The sequence below is a fragment of the Phoca vitulina genome, unplaced genomic scaffold (genome assembly GCF_004348235.1).
Source record: "Phoca vitulina isolate PV1807 unplaced genomic scaffold, GSC_HSeal_1.0 scaffold10, whole genome shotgun sequence".
Classification (NCBI taxonomy): domain Eukaryota; kingdom Metazoa; phylum Chordata; class Mammalia; order Carnivora; family Phocidae; genus Phoca; species Phoca vitulina.
In genome coordinates, this window is record NW_022589713.1 from 46,297,448 (window position 1) to 46,318,310 (window position 20,863).

A 20,863-nucleotide genomic window follows, 5' to 3' on the forward strand; every position below is an offset into this window, starting at 1 on the left:
TTACTTGCTTTCTTTTTGTTAGCATTTGCCTTTTTTTTTTTTTTGGATACATTAAGGTCATTTTTAAAGGTGCATTTCTGATAAATAACTTATGTTTGGATTAAAAAAATCCAATCTGACAGTCTGTCATTTACTAGGGCATTTATTTCATTCATAGTTATTTTGTTTGGATTTATTCTTGACATTATATATAAACGTGTGTGTGTGTGTATTTATTTTTTTTTCTTCATGAGTTCCTTTAAAATTCTTTAGTGGTTTGGATGTCCTACATTATTTTTATTCTTCTAAGGAGCCATTAAAATTTTTATGTATTTAAACATTTTATTTTATCAAAGTCTTGAGCTAAGTGGTAGAGAAACTCTTCCACAAATAAGACAAGAATCTTGACTTGCTTTCACTTCCATTTTTCCTGCCTTCTAATTCTTATATTGTGATCATTTGGATCTCCATTCCAAATTGTTATAAAATAATGGAATAATAAGTTTAACTGGCTTTTTTGGAGGGTCCTTTTGTGCTATGTTATTGGGAAACCCCTCAAGTTTCCAACTCACTGCTTTGTTTTTTTCTATCCACACTACTACACAGCTCATATACTGAGGTTTTTGTTTGAGTGATCAAAATTTTAAATTTATAAAATGCTAGCTTATTCTATTTTATGGAAACTGTTTCTGCATCTCTCTGAAGACACCAATCTTGCTCATTCTAAAATCTTCTGTTCGCTTCAGTATTACACCCTCTGGTATTAGTTTTTCTTTTCTTTTCTTTTTTTTTTTAAAGATTTTATTTATTTATTTATTTATTTGAGAGAAAGAGAGTGAGTGAGAAAGAGAGAGCATAAGCCGGGGGCGGGGGGAGGGGGAGGCAGAGGGAGAAGCAGATACCCCGCTGAGCAGGGAGCCTGATGCGGGGCTCCATCCCAGGACCCTGGGACCATGACTTGAGCCAAAGGCAGATACTTAACTGACTGAGCCACCCAGGTGCTCCAGTTATTCTTTTGATAGCAGTTGGTGCCTCTCTGTCCTAGGGTTGGTGCTCCTCATTGAGTGAGTGATTCTTGGCGATCTGTTCATCATCTGTCTGTTCTATTGACTGTGTCTGCCTCTGGTGAGTGGGAAGCGGGCAGCACTCCGCGGAGGGGTGTGAAGTAGAATACAGTATGAAACACATGAGCTTTGGGGCCAGACAGACCTGGTTACACACCCAGCTCTATTGCTTACCAGCTGTGTGATGCTGGGCAAGTCTTTGAACCTGGTTCCTTAACTTAGCATAATGACCTCTCTTTGAAGAGGCTGTGTGGATTAAATTTGACAGCACATGAATACAGGCCATTAAAGCCTCAGGACAGCAGTAAATGGTATTTGTTTTTTGTCAGTTATTTAGGAGAAATTTTCTTCATTCTTTACTCTTTGATTAAATGTGATCAATTTAATGGTCCCGACACCACTTTCATTAAGAAGCTTCCCCAAATCATCCCAGGGGAAAGCAATTCAGCCCTCCATTTCTAAGTTTAAGCTTTTGTGTGGTTACTGATATATCAGGTCCATCTTTCCTTTACAGGGATATAGACTCATCACGAATTAAGTGAGGGTCCCATATCAACTGACTCATTTTGGCAGAATTAGATCATGGGCAGCCCTGTCCGATGTGCCTGCATGAATGGGGTGGGAGGGGGGGTTTACAATTTACTAAGATATATTTCTAATGGACACTGGTATTAACATCATATTGATATCAATACCCTAAATGGTGCCCTATGGCAAAGTTATTGATGTGTCTCCTTGGAAAATCATCCCTCATTCCCAAACTCTTTTACCTCCTGGGAATCAGGTCAGTTCTTCAGAACTGCTGCCCAAAAGCAAGGGCAGAGCTGGCCAGAGAGGTAGACTTTTTCAGATGGTTTTGTAGGAGGAACAAAGAATGGAATGACATTTATTTAATGTCTCTTCTAGATTAATACTAGAGTTCTTCGAAAGATCTGGACTTTCACCTAGAATATAGTTCCAGCCCTTTACTCTCTTTAAGCTGTCATTTAGGACTTTCTTCCTTCTTGCATATTTACAAGAGCCAAACTCCAAAGCCTCCTCTTCCAGCATCAGAAAGCTGTTCACAGACAGGTTTTCAGTGTCAACAAGAAAAGACTGAGTCTTGAGACAAACCTCCCATCCTTGCCCTTCAACTTCATACTTTGGGAGTGAGACTTAACTTTTGCTTTATATGTTTCATAGCTACATATAACTTTGCGGTGGGACGACCATCTGAGTTCCAATGGCCTCCCATCCACAAGCCATAAAGCTTGTGACATATGTGCTAAGTTGGTTTTTCTGAGGCCCGGGCCCAGGGGCTCTGCTAAAAGGCTCGTCTGTGCAGAGAGACTACAACAAAGTGAAGTCATTACACTTCCCAGGCCCATTCTCATCAAGCTGTGTGAGGGGTCATATCCTCACTTGAAACAGGAACCTTCTCTAAGGAGCAAAGGCTTGCCTTGCATGGGCTGTCTGGCCCACAGAAGCCACTGCCCTCTGCGGCAGCCCAGGGTCATTTCTTGGCCACATCCATGTGTGCTTAGACAGCCTCTGGTATCAGCGGGCTTGGCCTTCCCCATTTCTAAGTCAGGAGAAATGAAGGAGCAGATCCACAAGCGCACAGAAATGATGCACCCCAGAAGGAATGATTAACTTACCAACTGTCACAGGAAATGACTGTGATGTAGTACTTCCTGTCACACTGCCCAGATATCTAACTGCAGTATACTCTGGAGAAGGTGTAAAGAATGCTTACCTTTGCCTATTTGTGTAAGAGCTAGGGCACAGAGAATCGAGGACCAGATCCTACCTCCATTGAATACTTACAACTAGTGACCTTTCCCTCTGTCTGGAATGTTCTCCCCTTCACATGTTCTTCCGATGAACTACTACACATCCTCTTAAGCCCTGACTCAGAGAGTCTGCATTTCCTGTGCCCTTCCCAGGGTGGGATTTGCACCTTTGTACTGTCCCTGGTTCTGGGCATGCCCCTATGACTGCGTCTGTTCCATGGTATTGCAATGACGTTTTCTAGGTCGCTCTCCTGCACGACTGACTTTCTGGGAGTGCTGTGTGACTTATTTGTCTTACAGAGCCTGGCACATAATGGGTGCTTTTTCTGCCAGTGTTTGCAGAAGAAATCCAGAATGATTTATGATTTGCAATGATTTTGTCTTACACAGACTAAAGAAGTCTGTCATTTCTCCCCTCTTGCACACTTTCTTTCATGGTTATTCCAACTTGGCTTCCATATTCACAGTGGCTTGCCCACACTTTTGCTATGCAGAGGGAAGTCCATGTGTCCCGACAGGGTGCCGCACAACCCCAATGGGTGGGAGGCAATGGAAATTAACAGTCTTTTCTCAGACCACGCTATGGCTCGGTTTCTAAATAGAACACAGGCAGGGTGGAGGGGCTTAGGACATTTGCTATAAGGAAAGATCATGAACCATAGCCAGGAGTAGGAAGTGGTCACACCTCCTTAGGCTCCCTAGAAAAATCTCTCCCATGCGAGCAAAGGCACTCTCCACTCACAGGCAGCTGGACCTTAAGAAACCCTCCAGGAAAAAAAAAAGAGTCTTTGGTGCAACCTAGAGGCAGGTCTGTCCTGCCCAGGGATCACAGCTGCAGCCTCAGAGGTGTCTGGATGAATTCTGAACCAAGAGTTGGAAAACTGTGCCACAGGCTCAGGGCTATAGGTGGGGTGATGGCCCAGGACTTGTGGGAACAGCATGCCCACCCTTAGCATTCTATACGGATGATGACCACAGGTAAAACAGATACCAAGGGCACTGTGAGAGCAAGAGAAACAATCTGAGGGGCCCACAGGGTGTGGGGAGGGATGACAGATGGGCCCTTTCTCAACTGCCCCTGGGCTTCAGTTGGCTTAATAGGTCGCTGGTGGCTGGCTGCTCAGTAGCCTGTCCAAGACTACAGACTGGTGGTGCTGAGAGTGGGGTGGGGAGGGAATGCCACCAGGCAGTAGGGGCATCTCCTGGTGCAGTAAGGGCTATGAGGACTGGTTTCTCCCAAAAGGAGTAAGTTCAACTGGCACCAAGCCACCCAAAACTCCTGAAGGAAAGCCCCGCTCCATTCCAAGTCCCAGAAGGCCAAAGTGGAGAATGGCATGAGTGTTAGGAGCCCCACCCGCCCCAGTGAGCATCCTCAGGCTCTGCTGAGGAAGGGACGGGCTGAGGCTGGGAACTTGCTGAGCTGCAGGACCCCCTCGCTCTCAGCTCTGTGGGCTTTAGGGCAGAGGGCGTGCTGCCTACTGGCCTGAAACAAGTACCTGGGGACCCTTGCCTCATCACTGCATGGCACCACACATCAACTTTGCTTTCCCAGTGTCACAGTAAGCCAGTCTTCACTACTTGCTTAGGGAGATTTGCCAGCGAGTTGGATTTTCCATGCTGTGAAAATGCCATAAGCCTCTGACCATGGGTTGGTGTATCCAACTGAAGGCTTGGCCATTCTTGAGAATTCTATTATAGACTTTGTGAAAATTCTCAGTACAGTCCTGAAAATCCAAAGGGTTTGCTTCTGAGAACTCAAACAATGGAATGAAGCCAGCCGATACCACTTGGGTTTTTGAGGGCCCACTCAGCTAGACGAACAGTCATGCAGTTCTGCAAATCTTCAGGAAAACCACTTCTCATACCTCCCAAGTGAGCCAGCTATTTATAAATGTGTTCCAAAGTCCATTCCAGTGGTTTTTCCTTGGTCTGATGATTAGTAGAGAGAAAAGGGGGGATAGTCGGTTCTGAGATACCCTTAGAATCTGAGTGACTTAAATTTCCTGTTTGGCTCAATAAATAATTTTGTCCGTGAAGAAAAAATTCTCTGTACAACACTATAGATATTTCTGTGAACAACTCTCCGAGCATGCTCCAGAGGAAAATACTGCCGGACGCTGGGGAATAGGTAGAATGGTTGGTATGATTAATAATATCTAAGAGGGTAGACAAGAGCACGTGTAACCTTATGCTAAGCAAACCATGGTACGCTGCGGTTACAGAACACTGGGGCTTTTCTTCTTTGGTTTCAGCAAAGCTCACAGACACGGGCACTTGATGGAGCACGAGTGGAATATCGTGAGGGATGGAAAAGACGGAGTGGGCAACTCAGGAAGGGTGACCTGCTCTACATTTGACCTTTCATGTGGTCCAGGTTTTCAGGCCACATGAGCCACGAGGACAGCAATTCCAGACACTGCTATCACCGTCACATAATGCTTTCTGTGCCTCCTGTGGGCAGCATCCTCTTCAATGGTAGGCTCAGATGTGTGACGGGCCGTTGGCCTTGCTGCCCCGATTTTTAAGCTATTAATGGAGAGACTGCCCCTTTGTGTGGCTAGCTGTCCCTCACGTGCCCATATGAAGAGCACTGATCCCATGATTCTCTCAGCGTGACTGCATGCATTCTCCTTGTGCAGTGACCCACTCGAGCTTCCTGTGCCAGTCCTTCCCAGGAGGGGTCACCCTCACACCCAGCCACTGGAGACTGTGAAGCACTCTGAGGCACTTCTGCTTTTTTTTTAAAAGACCTTTTTAAAAAAGATTTCATCTGAGAGAGAGAGACAGAGAGAGAGAGAGGGCATGCGTGGGGTGAAGGGCGGAGGGAGAAGCAGGCTCCCCACTGATCAGGGAGCCCGATGTGGGGCTCGATCCCACGACCCTGAGATCATAACCTGAGCTGAAGGTAGAGCTTAAGTGACTGAGCCACCCAGGCGTCCCACTCTGAGGTGATTCTTAACGGTATGAAATTTTTCCTGAATTCACACAGACCGAGTAAACAAGTCTGTTTTATACTGTAGATTTTTTTCTTTCAGCCCACAAATATTTACTGAGCATATACTACATGCCAAGCATTGTACTAGGGCCTGGAGATACAGTAGTGAGCAGAGAGAAACCCCTGTCCTTATACTGTAGGGGGCCAGGAGGAGGCAGAGAAACTGGTCAAATATGGAAATACATGGAATGTCAGCTGGTGATGGTGAACTATGAGCAGGAAAGGGGCACGAGGAATGCTGGGACCGAGGCTGGGCAGAGACGGTGCCCCTGGGAAGCTGGGATTTGAGCCCACAGCTGAAGGAGGTGAGTGAGGAGGTCATGTGGCTCTCTGAGGGAAGGGTGTCTGAGTAGAGGGAAGATCGAGTGCAAGTTCTGGAGGTGGGAGAGTGTCTGCTGTGCTCTAGGACCAGTAAGGGATGGCATGTTGGGGGAAGAAAGAATGGGAAAGGAGGAGGAAATGCAGTCAGAGAGTGTCAGGGACAGACGGTGGGGCCAGCTGGGGTGCTGGAAGACTCTGGGGGGTGGGTAAGCCATTGGAGGGGTCTGACCTGTGGAGTGACATGACCTGACTTGCATTTTGGAAGGCTCACTCTGCTGCTGGGCCAGGAACAGACTGCAGGGGGCCAGGACAGAAGCAGGGACACCAGGGAGGGGCTCCTGCAATAACTGAGGGCAGGTGATGTCTCCCGGGAATGGGGTGCTGGCAACGGAGGTGGAAAAAATGGTAATGTTCTGATTTGTTGTGAAGGCGGAGACATTAGGGCTGCCAGTGGATCAGATGTGAGATGTGGGAAGAGAGGTGTCAAGGATGATCCAAGGTCTCTGACCTGAGTAATTGGAAAGACTGAGTAGGCATTTGCTAAGACGGGGAAGGCTGTGGAAGAAGCAGGTTTGGAAGGGTACCACTGAGAGTTCTCTTTTGGATAAGATCGAGATTTGTCAGGCATCTAGGTAGAGATGGCCTGAAGGTGGTTGACTATCAAAGTCTGGATTTCATGGGAGAGGTCTGGGCTGCAGAGGAATATCTGATGTCATCAGTACACGCTGAATATAAAGCCACGAGTCTGGGTGACATCTTGGAGGTTGAGCGCAGACAGAAGGCAATCCTGAGCCCTACTGATGTTGGGGAGATGAGGAGAAAAGCCAGTAAGAAAGGAGGAACCAAGGGAACGTGAAGTCATGGAAGCCACAGAGACTGTTTCAAGGAGGTGGGCAGGAACAATCACATACTAATAGTCAAGCTTCCCCTGAGACAAAATCTACAGTGGACTCAGGATTGAGTAGAACTGCATATTCAGGATATAAACTTGAGTTTCAATCTACACTTCCATCTTATGAACTAATCCTTCATCCTCCAGGCCTCAGTGACCCTTTGAGAATCTTCATGTATACTGTGGATCTTCCCCTCAGAAAAATGCAATCAGATACACCTAAGGTTGCCAGGAGTTCCCTGTGCCACAAAAGTCCATCCCAGAAGTCATGTTCATAACCAACCCTTCTCCATCCCCAGAGAGGTCTTCTTATGACATTAACCAAAGTGTCTCAGAGCCGAAATTCAGGTGTTGAGGGTCTCCTGGCTTCTCCAGGTATGTTTCCAAAGGTTAGAATGAATTGAACTTTCTGGGCCCTCAGGGTAGTTTGTATAGAATGTGAATGGGTTGGTTCAAGTCTGAAAGCAACAGTGATGACAAGCAAGAACTCACCACCATCTCCTGGACATGAAACATCTCTGCACCTCCAGATGACAGTCGACTGGGGAAAGCGATGCTGACAGATGACCCAGGAAGGGTGCTTGGCCCGGTGTTATAGACCTGTGGGTGTGAGACACACAGCACATTTTAATAGAAATACAGACCTTCATTTCATTGCATGCAGTAGATACTTCCACAGACTGTAGGGTTTAGGATCCAAAAGGTCATGACTTCAAGTGTACTGAAATATCGAATAACGGCAGACTTTAATGAAACAGAAATCCTTCCAATACGAATTTAAAACCCCCAAACTTTCAAATTACCTTATTCCCTTTCATCATGTTCTTGCCTTCTTCCTGCTAAAAATTATATTTCTTTTTACATACCTAGAAATTACTCATAGACTATTACACTTGGTGGGAATATAGACATAATGTGGTCCAGTGGTTCTCAAACTTTAGCATATATCAGGATAACCAGATGGGCTTGTTAAAACATATACTGGGGGAGGGTCATGCCCAGAGTTTCTGAAGTAGATCTGGTGGGGGACGGTGAGGGGACTTAAGGATATGCATTTCTAGTAAAAGTTCCCAGGAGATGCTGATGCTACTGGCCCAGGAACTGTACTTTGAGAAGCACTAATCTGGTCCAAGCTCTGCCTTTTACAGTTTGAGATAACTGAGAAGACAAAGTAGATTGTCCCCAAGCCAAATGGTGTAACTTACAGAAAGGGCTGTTCTTACCATACGATCCAGATGATCGGGTTTCTCTGTAACTTACAGCTAATCCCTTGCTAATCCTGTTTGAGGACCTCTGTGCACCTTTTTTCTGCCCCAGCATTTGGTCCTGTAAAACTTTACCTTCTCATCCCCCCCGTCCTCCCTGTTTTCTGTCTCCATTGGCCCATCCTCTCCTGAGAAATGAGAGAAAGATGGCAGCCACCAAGAGACAGATAAGGGAAAGGAGATGGAGCAAAGGTTGAGCATGAAACTCAAGGAAGAAATGGAATATGAAGGAGAATAAAAAAGATGGGTAGATGTGTAGAGACAGAGAGTAGATTGGGGGTTGCCTGGGGCTGGAGTAGGGGGATATGGTTGGCAGAAGAATGGCCTCCAAAGATGTCCACATCCCCAAATCCATGGACCCTGTGAATATGCTACATGGCAAGGGGGAACTAAGGTCGCTATTCAGTAGTCCTTAAAATGAAGAGATTACCTTGGACGAGTCAGGTGGGTGTAATGTAATCACAAGGGTCCTTATACAGGGAAGAGGGAGACCGTCAGAATCAGGGAGGTGGACTGTGAGAAAGATGTAGCTGGCCATTGTTGGCTCTGAAGGTGAAGGGGACCCTGAGTCAAAGAGTGTAGCAGTCTGGAGAAGAAGTTGGAAAAGGTAAAACAGATTCTCCCCTAGCGGCTCCAGAAAGGAACCCAGGCCTGCTGATACCCTGATTTTAGCCCAGTGAGACCCATGTTGGACTTCTGACCACTAGAACTACACAGTAATACATTTCTATTGTATTCAGCCCCTGAGTTTGTGGTAATTTCTTACAGCCCAGGAGGAAACTAATGTAGCGAGTGACTGCTCAAGGGTATGGAGTTCCTTTTTAGGGGTGATGAAAATGTTCTAAAATTAGATTATGGTGATGGTTGCACAATTCTATAAACACATTAAAAGTCATTGAACTGTACGCTTTAAATGGGTGAGCTTCAAGGTAGGTAAATGAGATCCCAAAAAAGATGCTATTGTTTAAAAAAACATGGGTGAAGCAAGAGAGAGAAGAACCTGGATGCTTGCTCTGTGACCTGGGGGCTAGAGAGAGAAATCAGGCATTCAAGGCATCTCTGAAGTTGGGGTCAACAGAGCAAAGCTGGGAGGTGAATGGAAATACAGCCAGGTCTTCACACCCGACAGAACGTATAAGGATCTAGGCTGCAGCCAGTTCTTCCCTAGAAAAGCATGTGTTCATTTTTCGCAATAGTCGGGTTCTGCTTCAAAGCACAAAAACATGATGGAGCGGACGAGGGGTCCCTGCCAACCCTTGATTCAAAAAGAACAAAATTCACCAAAGACAACAACGCTGAGTCACAAGAGAAGGAAGGAATATCTAACCACAACTGAAATAACTAATTTGAAGTGAAACATGAGAGCACAGAATTGCAAAGATAACTACTGACATGTCTGGGAAATCCCAGCGAAAGCAGGAGGTGGGGGAGGAAAGAAGAGAGTGGGTTGGCTTTGCACACTTTCACTCACTATAGCCAGCCGGGTGAGAGAGCCCGTGTTACCATATTCATTTATTCTTAACACATGTCTTAACATTTGATTCTCCGCATATGTTCCTGAGCAGCAACTGCATTATTTTTCATCGTTCTTTTTCAGGTAAGAAAAATGATGGACTCTTGATGAAAAAAAAAAAAAGCCTATCAATGGTCAGCACATTATCATGTTGCTGTTAAGAAAACTTTGATGGAATGTAGGAACCAGGCCAAAGACTAGTATTTCTGCCTTTCTCCCATCTGCATCTGCAGTGAAGTCTTTAAACCATCTCATAGCTTGTTGAATACCAGCTTTTAAAAGGCAAAAAAATCACTGTATGTGGAAAGTCCTGTGCTCTTCATCAGGAGTGATGCTACCAGAGTAAGGACATATAGGAAAGTTTTATCTACATTCCTGATCCCACACTCCACAACTAGATCCATCTCTTGGTCATTATCACTGTCAACCTGGCCCATGGCCCTCCTGCATGACAGTCAAAATAATGACGATTGTATCAGAAAATGAGTCATCAGAGCATTCTCAAGCAAACAGTCAGCTTTGCTGACACAAGAGGATCTCCTTTCCATCAATGACATACACTATCCATCTTTCGGACCCAGCGGACTCTCTTAATCCTGAACGGAATGCTGTGTACTTCCTCAGGCAAACTGATAATCAAGAGGTTTATCTAAGGGGCATGCCCATCACTCATTCCTGGCCCCATTCTCTAGCCTGTATCCTAGGTCAGGTCAGATGTGAAGAAAGCTCTTTGCTTGAATACCAAACTTTAAGCTCCCTGTAAAGATGCCTTCAGAGAAACAGACTTAACCATATGCCCTCAAGATTGATCTTTCTATCTTCCTTCCCTTCCCTTCCCTTCCCCTTCCCCTCCCCTCCCTTCTCCTCTTCCCTTCCCTTCCCTTCCCTCCCTTCCTTTCTAGAGGGTGGTAAGAAGATTTTTGGATCTCTGGTATAACTCCGACTCTTCCTTGCCTTCTCCTTTAACACCTATACCTTCTTCATTACATGGTGTGTGTCCTTTGAACCCTTCTGAATCATTTTCTGGACTGTATCTTTTGTTGTAAGATACCTCAAAAACTCCAAGAGTGGGTAAGTAATTAAAATTAAAGTGATTTAAATGAAATCACTCCATCTGGTCTTTATCTGTTTTCTATCCAATTGCAAAAAGCAGTGGGGAAAAAGAAACTACTTCTGAGCAGCAGTTCAGAAACACAGAGGTCCTACTCACAGTGATCACTGTGAGGTCTCAAAAGCAGGTCTAACCCCATCTTCCCCTTTTCCCTGGAAACTGAGCATAGGGTGTCACAGTAGGGGCTTAGCTGGTCAGGAGGCGCCTTCTCTCCGAGCTGGGGACATGTGTTCTCCAATCATGGTTTCAGAGGTCTCTTGCCTGGGAGAATACTTTAGAGAGAGGGAGACCATTGTTTGTGAGAGCCCACAAATGTCTCGCTGCCTCTTTCTCTGGACCCACACCCCATGATTATGTCTCATCCCCTCGGTCCACCTAGGAGTGGCCACAGGGAAAGAAAATAGTCATTATTGGCCACAGCAGTCGATGCCAGACCAGGAAACCACCTTCTCCATGGGGAGGAATGGGGAAGAGGCAGGGGACAGCTCTGGGAGCTGGAACGGAGAGATGTTGCACGTAGGTTAGAGGGCACCATGGGTGAGCCAGGCCCATCTCCTTCACTTCATCAACAGCTCCTGGTGGAATGCTTGGGCACACCGGGTTGTCCAGGACGAGCCTGACCCATTCTTGTCAACTGAGGACAAGGGACTGGATGAGGCTGAGGTCCTTCTAGCTTAACATGCAAAGATGCTCATGTTGAACAGTGCTGGCCTGAGAATTTATACTTCACAGCAGGGCTCAGCAAACTGTGGCCTGCAGGCCAAATCTGTCCGGCCCCTGTTTTTGCACAGCCTGCAAGCTAAGAATGGTTTTACATTTTTAAATGGTTGGAAAAATATTTTTAAAAAGAGTAACATTTCATGACATGCGAGGATAATATAAAATCCCGAATTCGGCGCCCATCACCTCAGTTTCGTTTGTGCATAACCTCCGGCTGCTCTGGCACGTCGGCAGCGTAGCTGAACAGTGGCTACAGCCAGTATATGGCCTGCCAAGCCTAAAATACTCACCTGCTGGCCCTTTACAGAAAATGTCTGCCCACCCTGGCCTAGAGAAGGAAGAGTGTTCTTCATGATGTCCAGGGTCCACACGGAGTGGACCTGCTGAAAATGATGCTTATGTGACTGGGGAGAGCCAGCCATGGCTCTGTGAGGGAGCAGCATGCTGCCTCCCCTGGGGAGTATATGCATTCTCTATTCTCACACTGCTCTGCTATTCTGAATGCCTGTCCCTCTGCGGGAGGAGTGGGGTCCAGGCGGGGTCGGCACGGAGAGCCCCAGGAGAGAGAGGACATGGCAAGTGCACGGGACTGCCCTGCCCATAAGGTGAATAATGACGGAGAACTGAAAGGGGCCCTTTGGGGCCATTTGGGTTGGGATGTTGGCCAGAGGCCTTCTTGGGGAAAGAGGGTGTTTATCATGCAGTGTTCCTTCCAAGAGCTGAGAAGCAGAGGGATCTACACAACAGAGTACCAGACAGGGAAGGGATTAATTTTGTGTGGTTACAGAAAACACATATACACATATACTACACTCCAGCCAACCAGGCTGGGACAAGTTTCTCCTGGAAAGAGCCTGGCTCTTTAGCTGCCTTTCAGTAGAAGACCTATCCCCGTGGGCCCTTCTGTTGCCACGAGTGACAGAGACCGTCTCCAGGGGTGGGTACCTGAAGGGTGATGTTGAGGGGCTGGAAATGACACTCCAGGTCATCCAGCTGAATGAAGTTGGAGGCATCCACAGACTCGCCGTACACAAAGGAGGTTGGAGACATGATTCTGAAAGAGGAAAGCATTTAATCCATCATCCTAAATCTCGGTCAAGCAACCCATGGTCACAGCTGTCCTGAGAACCCAAACATCTGTCTCTGTTTAATCTAGAACCTTGTTCCCTCCAGTGTCTTCACCAAACCCTTCCCTTCTGGAATTGTTACTTCTTCGTCCTATAAATGGACACAGCCAGACCTATGTTTCCTAAACAGAAGTTTCCAGGAATGTCTTCTCATCTTAGGTCAACTCCAATAAGCTACATATATAAATAGGTACTGGGATTACATTTCTAAAATGAGGAGGAAGACAATGGTAGCTTCGATTTCAGGTTTTGTTTTTTTAAAACTGGATGACAGAATTATACATGTTCTATCATTTCAAAAACATTTTGTGGACCGAGGAAGATTATGGCAAGTTTTTAAGAAATAAATATAAATGAATTATATATTTAACATCCTAAACCCCGCTCTGTGACAAATTCACTAAAAAATTTAAATTTGTCAGACTACCAAAACCACTAGAAATCAGGTATTAAAAGTTGGGTCTGTTCAATGATAGCATTTTTCTTCAGATTTCAAACCGTGGCTACTGAAGATGTGATTAAGAATTCAAGCTCAGTCTGTAGTGAATGCTTTTCAACACTGTCCATACGAACAAGCCCGAGATGAGACCAAGCCCGGACTCACTTAAATTCCCAAAGAATGGATTCTAGGTTAGATTCTAGAAGCTGCTCACGTGTCCAGACACAGTCATGTAAGATTTTCGGTACCAAGTCTGAATGGACAGAAATTCTACTTTCAACTTAAATGTATTATTTTAGAAACGTCGTGAGTTCCCAGTGTTATCGGATGGCAAGAACTGGTTCGTTTAAACCAGCCTTGTTTTATGTTCCCAGAAAGATCAGAGGTTGACTCATGTGTTTGATGGATGGCTTCACTGGGGGCTGTTAACGCCTCAATAATGAGGCTTCCTAGGGCCTGACAACAGGATCAAGTGTTTTCTACCCCTCCCCCCCCCCCCCCCCCCCCCCCCGCCAGGGACAGGGTTTGGTTCAGGCTGCATTCTCACCATACCTCTGATGAGACAAGTAAATAAACCACATGGTTAAAAATAGAGCCATGAACAGAGGCAAATCTATGCTAATTTGCAAATATATTCCACTGATGCCTCCTGTCTGGAGAACGTGAGGAAAAAGGCCCAGAGTGCAGGAAACATCCAGAGGCTCATTCCGGCGCCCAGCTGCGTGTGAGCTACTGCAGAATGACTCCTTCTGCAACGTATTAACCTTGCTGCTTCTAGCCAAGGCTGGGACCCAGAAGAACTCGAAGAGTGAAAAATGAGAAACTGTGAACCCCCAGAAAGTTCAGCTCGCGTTTGGGGCAGGGGTTCAATGGGTCCTCATTTGATCTAAACTAATTGTGCAAATCCTTTTTCCACTATCAAAGAGGTATGTGCTCTGTTTTTTGAAGCCAGAAACAGGAACTGAGTTCTCATTTTCCCAGGCCTGGGCTTTGGCTGAAAATCGCCCAAGCTGTGTCGGGCCCCTGCAGCCTGCAGCCCTGCCTTCCTAGGCCAGCGGCACTGAGCAGCCGTGGACTTGACCCAGCACATGCTGTGCCCCGTCGTCCTCCTTCCCTGCCCACCTCTGACATCAGGCAGAGCTGCCGCTGGCTCTGCAGAAGGGGTTAAAGAAACATGCAAGGCCAGCCCTGGCCGCGTAGCTAATCAGAAAGGCGAGCTTTTCTGCAAGGCCACCAGGGCCTTGGGAGACATCTGGCTGTAACTTCTGGCCCGGCAGCATTTGGCTGAGATTTGAATCCCAGGAATCATGGCCCTCTGGAGGGGTGGGTGCTGGGCATATAGGCACATAAAAGTGTACAGAATGCTCAAAGACATTCTGGGGCTTAGCCTTGTCATCAAACTTCTTGTGCCACCCAGCAGGTTGGTGGGTAGCTGGGAAAGGGGAGAAAACAAGGCGGGAGGAGGGCATGAGCTGGTAGCTAAAGCTTTGCCCTGTGTTTTCAAAGCTGGGAAGAAGGGGAACCGGGAGGCCAGAAACTCCTGGCTACACGTGCAAATACAAGAAAAACACAGCACTCCACCCCGGGGCACCTCTGAGATTTGGCGACCCAGGACCGGCTACTCACGCAGTGATGGACGAGTCCACTTCATGCATCAGCGGCACAGTCAGCATGAGGCTGTTGTCATGCAGGGACTCAGAGCGTTCCACGTTGCCACTGCACGGGAAGAGAGGGGTGAGTGCTGGTCAGTGCTGGCTACCCCGCAGCAGGCTTCATTGTTCCGTGTTAGACCTCAATCTGTCACTCTCCAAGGGCCGGCTGTGCACCTGATGTACCCTCGGTTCTGTTTCTGGTCCCTGTGCAGGGGCACGGTGGGCACTCTGTTGTCTCAGTTGTGATCCCCTCCCAAAGACAGGAGTACAAGCAGTGGGCCGGGGAGGCGACCCCAGGAGACACCAGCAGGGAGTGGAGAAGAGACAGGGAAGGGAATGAAGGCAAAAAAGGCATGTAATCCAGGAGGTCAGTGCTGTGGGCAACTGAGTTTGGACTCGCTGGAGACATCTGGGAGGCAGCGTGCACATCTGGGTCTTCCCAGCACACCTCTCGGTCTTCCCATGGGAGGCAGGACTTTATCCACGACTGCTGAGATCTGCCCCTAGGGGGCAGGGAGCATGAATTTGCTGGCACCCGTACCATGCACCCAAGATAAAGCCTCGGCAGAGTGGCAGGTGCTGGGAGCTGGGAAGCTGTCTGGGGGGTGCAGGGGAAAGATGAGTGCTGAATGGTTATGGCTGGGCACCAACAGCACGTGCCACTTCTAGAAGTGCTTGTTTCATGAAGAATGGACCGGCAAGGTTAGGGCCCCGCAGCTGGGAAGGGGTTTGCTGGACTTGAGCTGCCATTTCCCACTTGGAGGCACCACCCGCCCTCCATGGACAGCCAGCCAGGCCTGGGAGAGAGGCCCTGACCAACCCCGTCATCATAAAGACCAAGGGAGCTCCCCTATAGACTTCTGGCTGCAGTACGTCCAGAGACAGGCATCCCCTTTGGAGTGAGAAAGCGGAGAATGGGGACTGTTGGGGTCTTTCTGGAAAGGGGAGTGCAAGGAAGCTGCTGCTGTTGGGTGGCTGCCTTGTGCCCGGCACACTGCACAGCATGGTCTCACCGGGTCCTCAGAGGAACCCTAGAACGGTGGGGGACTGCCTGCCTCTGACGGGTAAGGAGCAGCTCAGATAGATTAGGGAACTTGCCCAAGGATCCATAACAAACCAGGTCAGTCAGACTCCCAAACTAGGGCTTTGCCATTGTGATTCCTTCTCCAAATCTGATACCAGATTTGGGAGGTTGTTGGGGGGGGGGGGCGGGGGGGGGGGGGGGAGGGGAAAAAGAGAATAAAGGGAGGAGGAAGAGGAGGAGAGAGAAGACCTAGCTTCCTTTTACTATTTTGATACATTTCCAAGAAGACTGTGATTATTATTCCGTGGAAGTACTGCCTTGGGAAAAGACAGGGCCGTAGGGTGCAAGCTGCGGGAGCCAGCACTTCTAGTTGGTTCTACCACATGGCATGTATGTGGCATCCCAGTTGGAAGCCAAGTTCATCCTCCAGGGGTGGAATGTAGTGGCCCCAAGACCCACTGAGGTTTGGGTACAGCTCCCTGGCCCACTCCCTGACCCCCTGCAGAGTTCCTGCCTGCTCCCTGCCCTCCCACTGCCCCCACTGTCTTCCTCTCCCACCAGCAAGTGCTAAATGCAACAATACTTAAAGAGCAGCTCACATCCCCTCTCCTTCTTTCTCCTATTGTTCTGAAACAATGGTGCTCTGTGACTCTGAACCCTGACTCCTCATCTGTCTTCCGCATATGCCGGGACATCCATCACTCAGAGGGCAGTCTGCAGAAGCAGCAGGGTCAGGTGCCCACCTGGCCTGATTCCCTGGCCCTTCCTTCCCCAGGGGGGGCAATAAAAGCCTTAGCATCGCTGCTAGAGGCAGATCAGAGGTGACTATGGAATGGATGGGCCCGGTAACGCCCTGGCCCGCTCCCTCCCCCAACCCCGCCGGGTCTGAGTAATTGGTTCCTGATGGAGGCACCACCCCTTGCCCTGCCATTTGTCCAGCCACCTGTGGCTGCTGGCAGCTCAGGCCCAACAGTCTCATCTGTCATCAGGGGACTGCTCCAGACCGACTGAAACTGAAGAGTTGAGATACAGAGGCCAAACATCAAAAGGCTTCCAGCCACTCTGCAAGCTCGTGACTTGGGATGCGTTCCCATGGTCTGCAAAGCCAGGCTGCTGAGAGAGCTCTGGAGGACTGTTTAGGCTCAACTTTACGTCCTCCTAAATCCACCAGTAGGCAGGAGAGCTTCAAAGGGTGGTGACGGGGAGGACGGAACGATTGATATTTTAACTGTGGCTTTCAAGATAAGGAGCTTTAAGGATCTTTGTGCCAGAGCAGGGAGTCAAGTGCTGGGGGCCGCCCTCTGGGGCGGTAAGACCGGTTTTCACCAACATTTGGGAAGAAATGAGTGCCTGAGATATTCTGTGGCATGTTTAACATATAATACAGCTTCCTTACTGTCCGTGATTCCAATGTTAGAACATTCTGCTAATTATTTAAGCTGCCAATACTAGGCGTCCCCTGATGGGACATAGCACTCTTCGTGCACATAAGGGGATGTTCTTGATTTTAGTAAGTGATTAGCATTTTCTTATGTGCCCAGCGTTGCATCTGATAAATAGTATGTGCTCAACAGAAGTTTGCTGAGTGGAAACACGCCCGGTATAGAGCCAGGGACTGCAGTGGTGTCTCTCAGCCTTGGCTGCTTATTAGGATCACCTGATGCGACTATTCCACAATCCCAATGCCCAGATTTCACCCCAGACCAATCGATCTGAACCTCTGCAGGGTGGACCAAGGATCGGTGGTTTTTAAAGCCCCCCAGGTGACTCCCATGGGCACCGCCAGCGTCTACGGCCGTGTGACTCTAACAGATAGAGCTTTCACCCTGGTGGTGTTGGCTCCCCCTTCTCTTGACACCACTGATTAGCCCTGGGCGGGGTTGGGAAGCAGGTGGAGTTTCCTCTTTCCCTATCACTTATTTCCTGCCCCAGTGTTCCTTCCCAGGAATATTGGCGGCCACAGGTGGGGAGGACCCAAGAGAGCACACTAATGGATGTGCCCAACCACAGTGAGTTTTCTGTGTGTCCAAGAAACAGCAGGAGAATTAGGAACTTCCAGGTTTGATTGGCCATTTGCCTCCCTTTATGAAATTCAACAAGCTCATGCTCTGTGGGCAAACTGTTACATGCATCACTTCCCTCTTCACAAACTTTCTGCCTCTGGAATGTAGTGCAGACTCTGAGGCTACATGGGCCTTCCATGGCCCAGCCCGATCTCCTCTGTCAGCCCATCTTCTGCTGCCCTGTATGCCCACCCCCCCCAGAGATGGCTCACGAATCCCCAGTTCCCCACAGTGCCCACCACCCACCTGGTTGTCACAGAGCAGGCTGACCTGTGTACCTTCTCAGCACTGTGCCTCTGTGTCTTCAGCCTGAAAACAGACTCCTCTGTTTAAATGCTATCTCCCCAAGGAGGCCCTTCTGGATTCTGGCAATGGAAACGAAGTCCACCTTCTCTACGCTTTCTATGTATTTCTATTAGATCACAGTCATGTTTTTTGTGAACGTGAATTATGGGATCTTGAAACAGGATGAATAAGAAATAACCAAGTCTCACACGATTTCCAAGCTTGCAAGCCCAGCCAAATGTGATCTGTGTTGAAATGCTAGCACCCCACGGCAGGCCACCCTTGCCACGCTAGAAAGCTGTGCAGGATTTCTGAGCTTGCTGGGCTGTATTTGAACAATCACGGCTGTTGCTATTCACGCCAACTTTTTACATATGCTTAGTGTGTGTTCTGTAAGTTCAACCAGTGCTGAACTAAAAGCCAGAAAGCCATCAGCTCTGGAGTGGAAGCTGGATGCAATAACACAGGGTAAAGAAGGCCAAACACACACTGTGATGTGCTGTGCTCTTATTTTTAGGAGAGAGAACATTCTCTAAAATATTTGTGATAATGCTAAAAAAAAAAAAAAAAAAAAGCAAAATACAGAAAGCAACACTGAAGCCAAAATATGCGGTTGTGGTTGTGGATTGAGGGAGCTCTGATAATGTATGCTTCCAGCATCAGTCATCCCCAAGGGAAAGGGAATCTTAATTCTGTGAGCTTTAAATAACGTCGAGACTGAGGAAGGCCTCAAATGAAAACAAAATTAAAGAGCAGTGGGAGATGAAATCAGAGTTTCTTTGTGTCTGCATCCCACAGACGTGGCTGCAGGCCACTGTCGCGTTGTACTTGTTGGGGACCGACCTGAGCTTCCCAGATGCCCGGCGGCTAGAGACGGAGAGGGGGTACCTGAGGGCAAAGCCATTAGTGAGGGACCAGAACAGATCACAGAGAACTGAAAGATGCAGGGCTTGGGAAGAATCTCAGTCCAAGACTCTGGGGAATTGGTGTTTTTGTGAAAATTCAGGAATCACTCAGGGGGTGAGTACGACAGTATGTTGGTTCAGATGCACGTTTTGGCTGAGGTATAAGGGATGCCAGATTCAGAGGAAAGCACCAGACCAGGATTTACTACGGCTCAGGGCGAAAACCCGAGATGTCATATCAAGGATGTAACAGAGCTGAGAAAGGAGGATTTCTGAGAAACAGCTTTTAGAGAGAGAAGTGTTGGGGGAGGGTGTGGGGGGAGGGTGTCTGCCCTTTAAAGCACACTTCAGGGCATCTTGATCAGCACGGTGGGGTGGGGGGTGCTGCCCAGGGAATGGAGGGGAGGGCTGCTGGCTTTCCCTCTCTTGGCCCAGCGAAAGAGAAGGGGACATGCAAGAATCCCGGCATTTCCAGAGACCGCCAGGGCAGAGGCTACTGAGTGGCACCTATATGCGATAGCCGGTGTGAGGTCACCTTTGGTCCTGTCCCTGAGGGCACGGTCTCAGCAGCAGAAGTTGAAGGGGTGGGTGTCTGGCTGCAAGAGGCTGAGGTTGGAGGACAGGATGAGGGACTCGCAGGCCCAGCTGGGGGCTGGCTATCCAAAGGTAAGAGTCAGCTTGGAATACCCATGCGGCCCTGGGAGTGCTCCTACCGGTTAAGGGGAGTGAGCACTTTTCTATTTGACTCACACTTCCCACAGGACCTGCTGTGAGCCTGGTGGGGGCGGGGGGCACTCAGGAACTCTCCCAGGGGAATTGAGGGGGGGGGTGGCGGGACACAGCAGCAGAACCACTGCAGGAAAGCAAGATTGTTCCTGAGAGAGAGGCAGGCTTCCCTTCTGCAGCTCACCCTCACCAAAGGGAGAAAGCCTTCGCTTTAAACCAAGTTTTGATGATTGCAGGGGACACCTTAATCATAGTTTTGTGAATCTGTTGTGAGACTTGAAGTGATGGCAGAGCTCTGCATTACCCAAGAGAGACCTGAGAATGCACAGGACTGTCCGAGACCATCCCCCTCCCCCCAAGACAGGGAAAAGATTAATCCCACCAAGTGGGCTTAAAGAGAGTACAGGACACAAAAAAGATGCTTTGTGATTGCCAGCGAATGCGTCACGCTTGCCGGATGAATGGGCACACTCCTGGCTCCCGCTGATGTTATATATTCACTTGCTCATTATCTATCCCCCTGCCCCCAGCACACTCGCTCCCCAAGAGTAGGGACTTTGCCAACATCTTACACAGTGCCTGGCTTGTGGGAAGGGCTCAAACATTTGCAGACTGAATGAGTGAAGCATGCCTGCCCTGGGCTAGGTCTTCTTTCCTCCCCTGTAGGAAGCTGTGTGTCTGCCTCCATCTCTAGACTGAAGCCTTCTTGAGATGGTTTGGGATGCAAGACTCGCTCTCACTCATCCACGATCCCTCTCAGCCCTGGCCTGGTCCTTTCCCCGTGGCAATCACTTGATGATCGTGCAAGGGAGTGGGCAGAGTGGTCCAAAGCATGACTCCTTGCTCTCTCTGGGGGCCAGAGACAGCTGAGCCAGTGCCCCTGTTATTCTGTACAGCACATCACCCCAACAGGCTGGCCCCAACCTGGCTCATCTGAAGAGTCTGGGAAACGGCATTCTTTATAATTCAGAATGTGGGACGAGGAGCTCCTTCTCAGCTCCTGAGGGCAT

At 48.4% G+C, this 20,863-nt stretch overlaps 1 protein-coding gene across 2 annotated transcripts in view; it reads right to left on the reverse strand.

Moving 5' to 3' along the window:
- The window catches only part of ITGA9 (integrin subunit alpha 9), a 330,110-nt gene that overhangs the window by 54,415 nt on the left and 254,832 nt on the right, over positions 1 to 20,863 (reverse strand). For both annotated transcript variants that reach the window (XM_032408998.1, XM_032408999.1), the window contains exons 21-23: positions 14,825 to 14,914; positions 12,578 to 12,686; positions 7,516 to 7,623 (exon numbers count right to left, since the gene is read on the reverse strand). In XM_032408998.1, the coding sequence (XP_032264889.1) occupies positions 7,516 to 7,623; positions 12,578 to 12,686; positions 14,825 to 14,914 (307 nt within the window). The remainder of the gene's footprint in view (positions 1 to 7,515; positions 7,624 to 12,577; positions 12,687 to 14,824; positions 14,915 to 20,863) is intronic.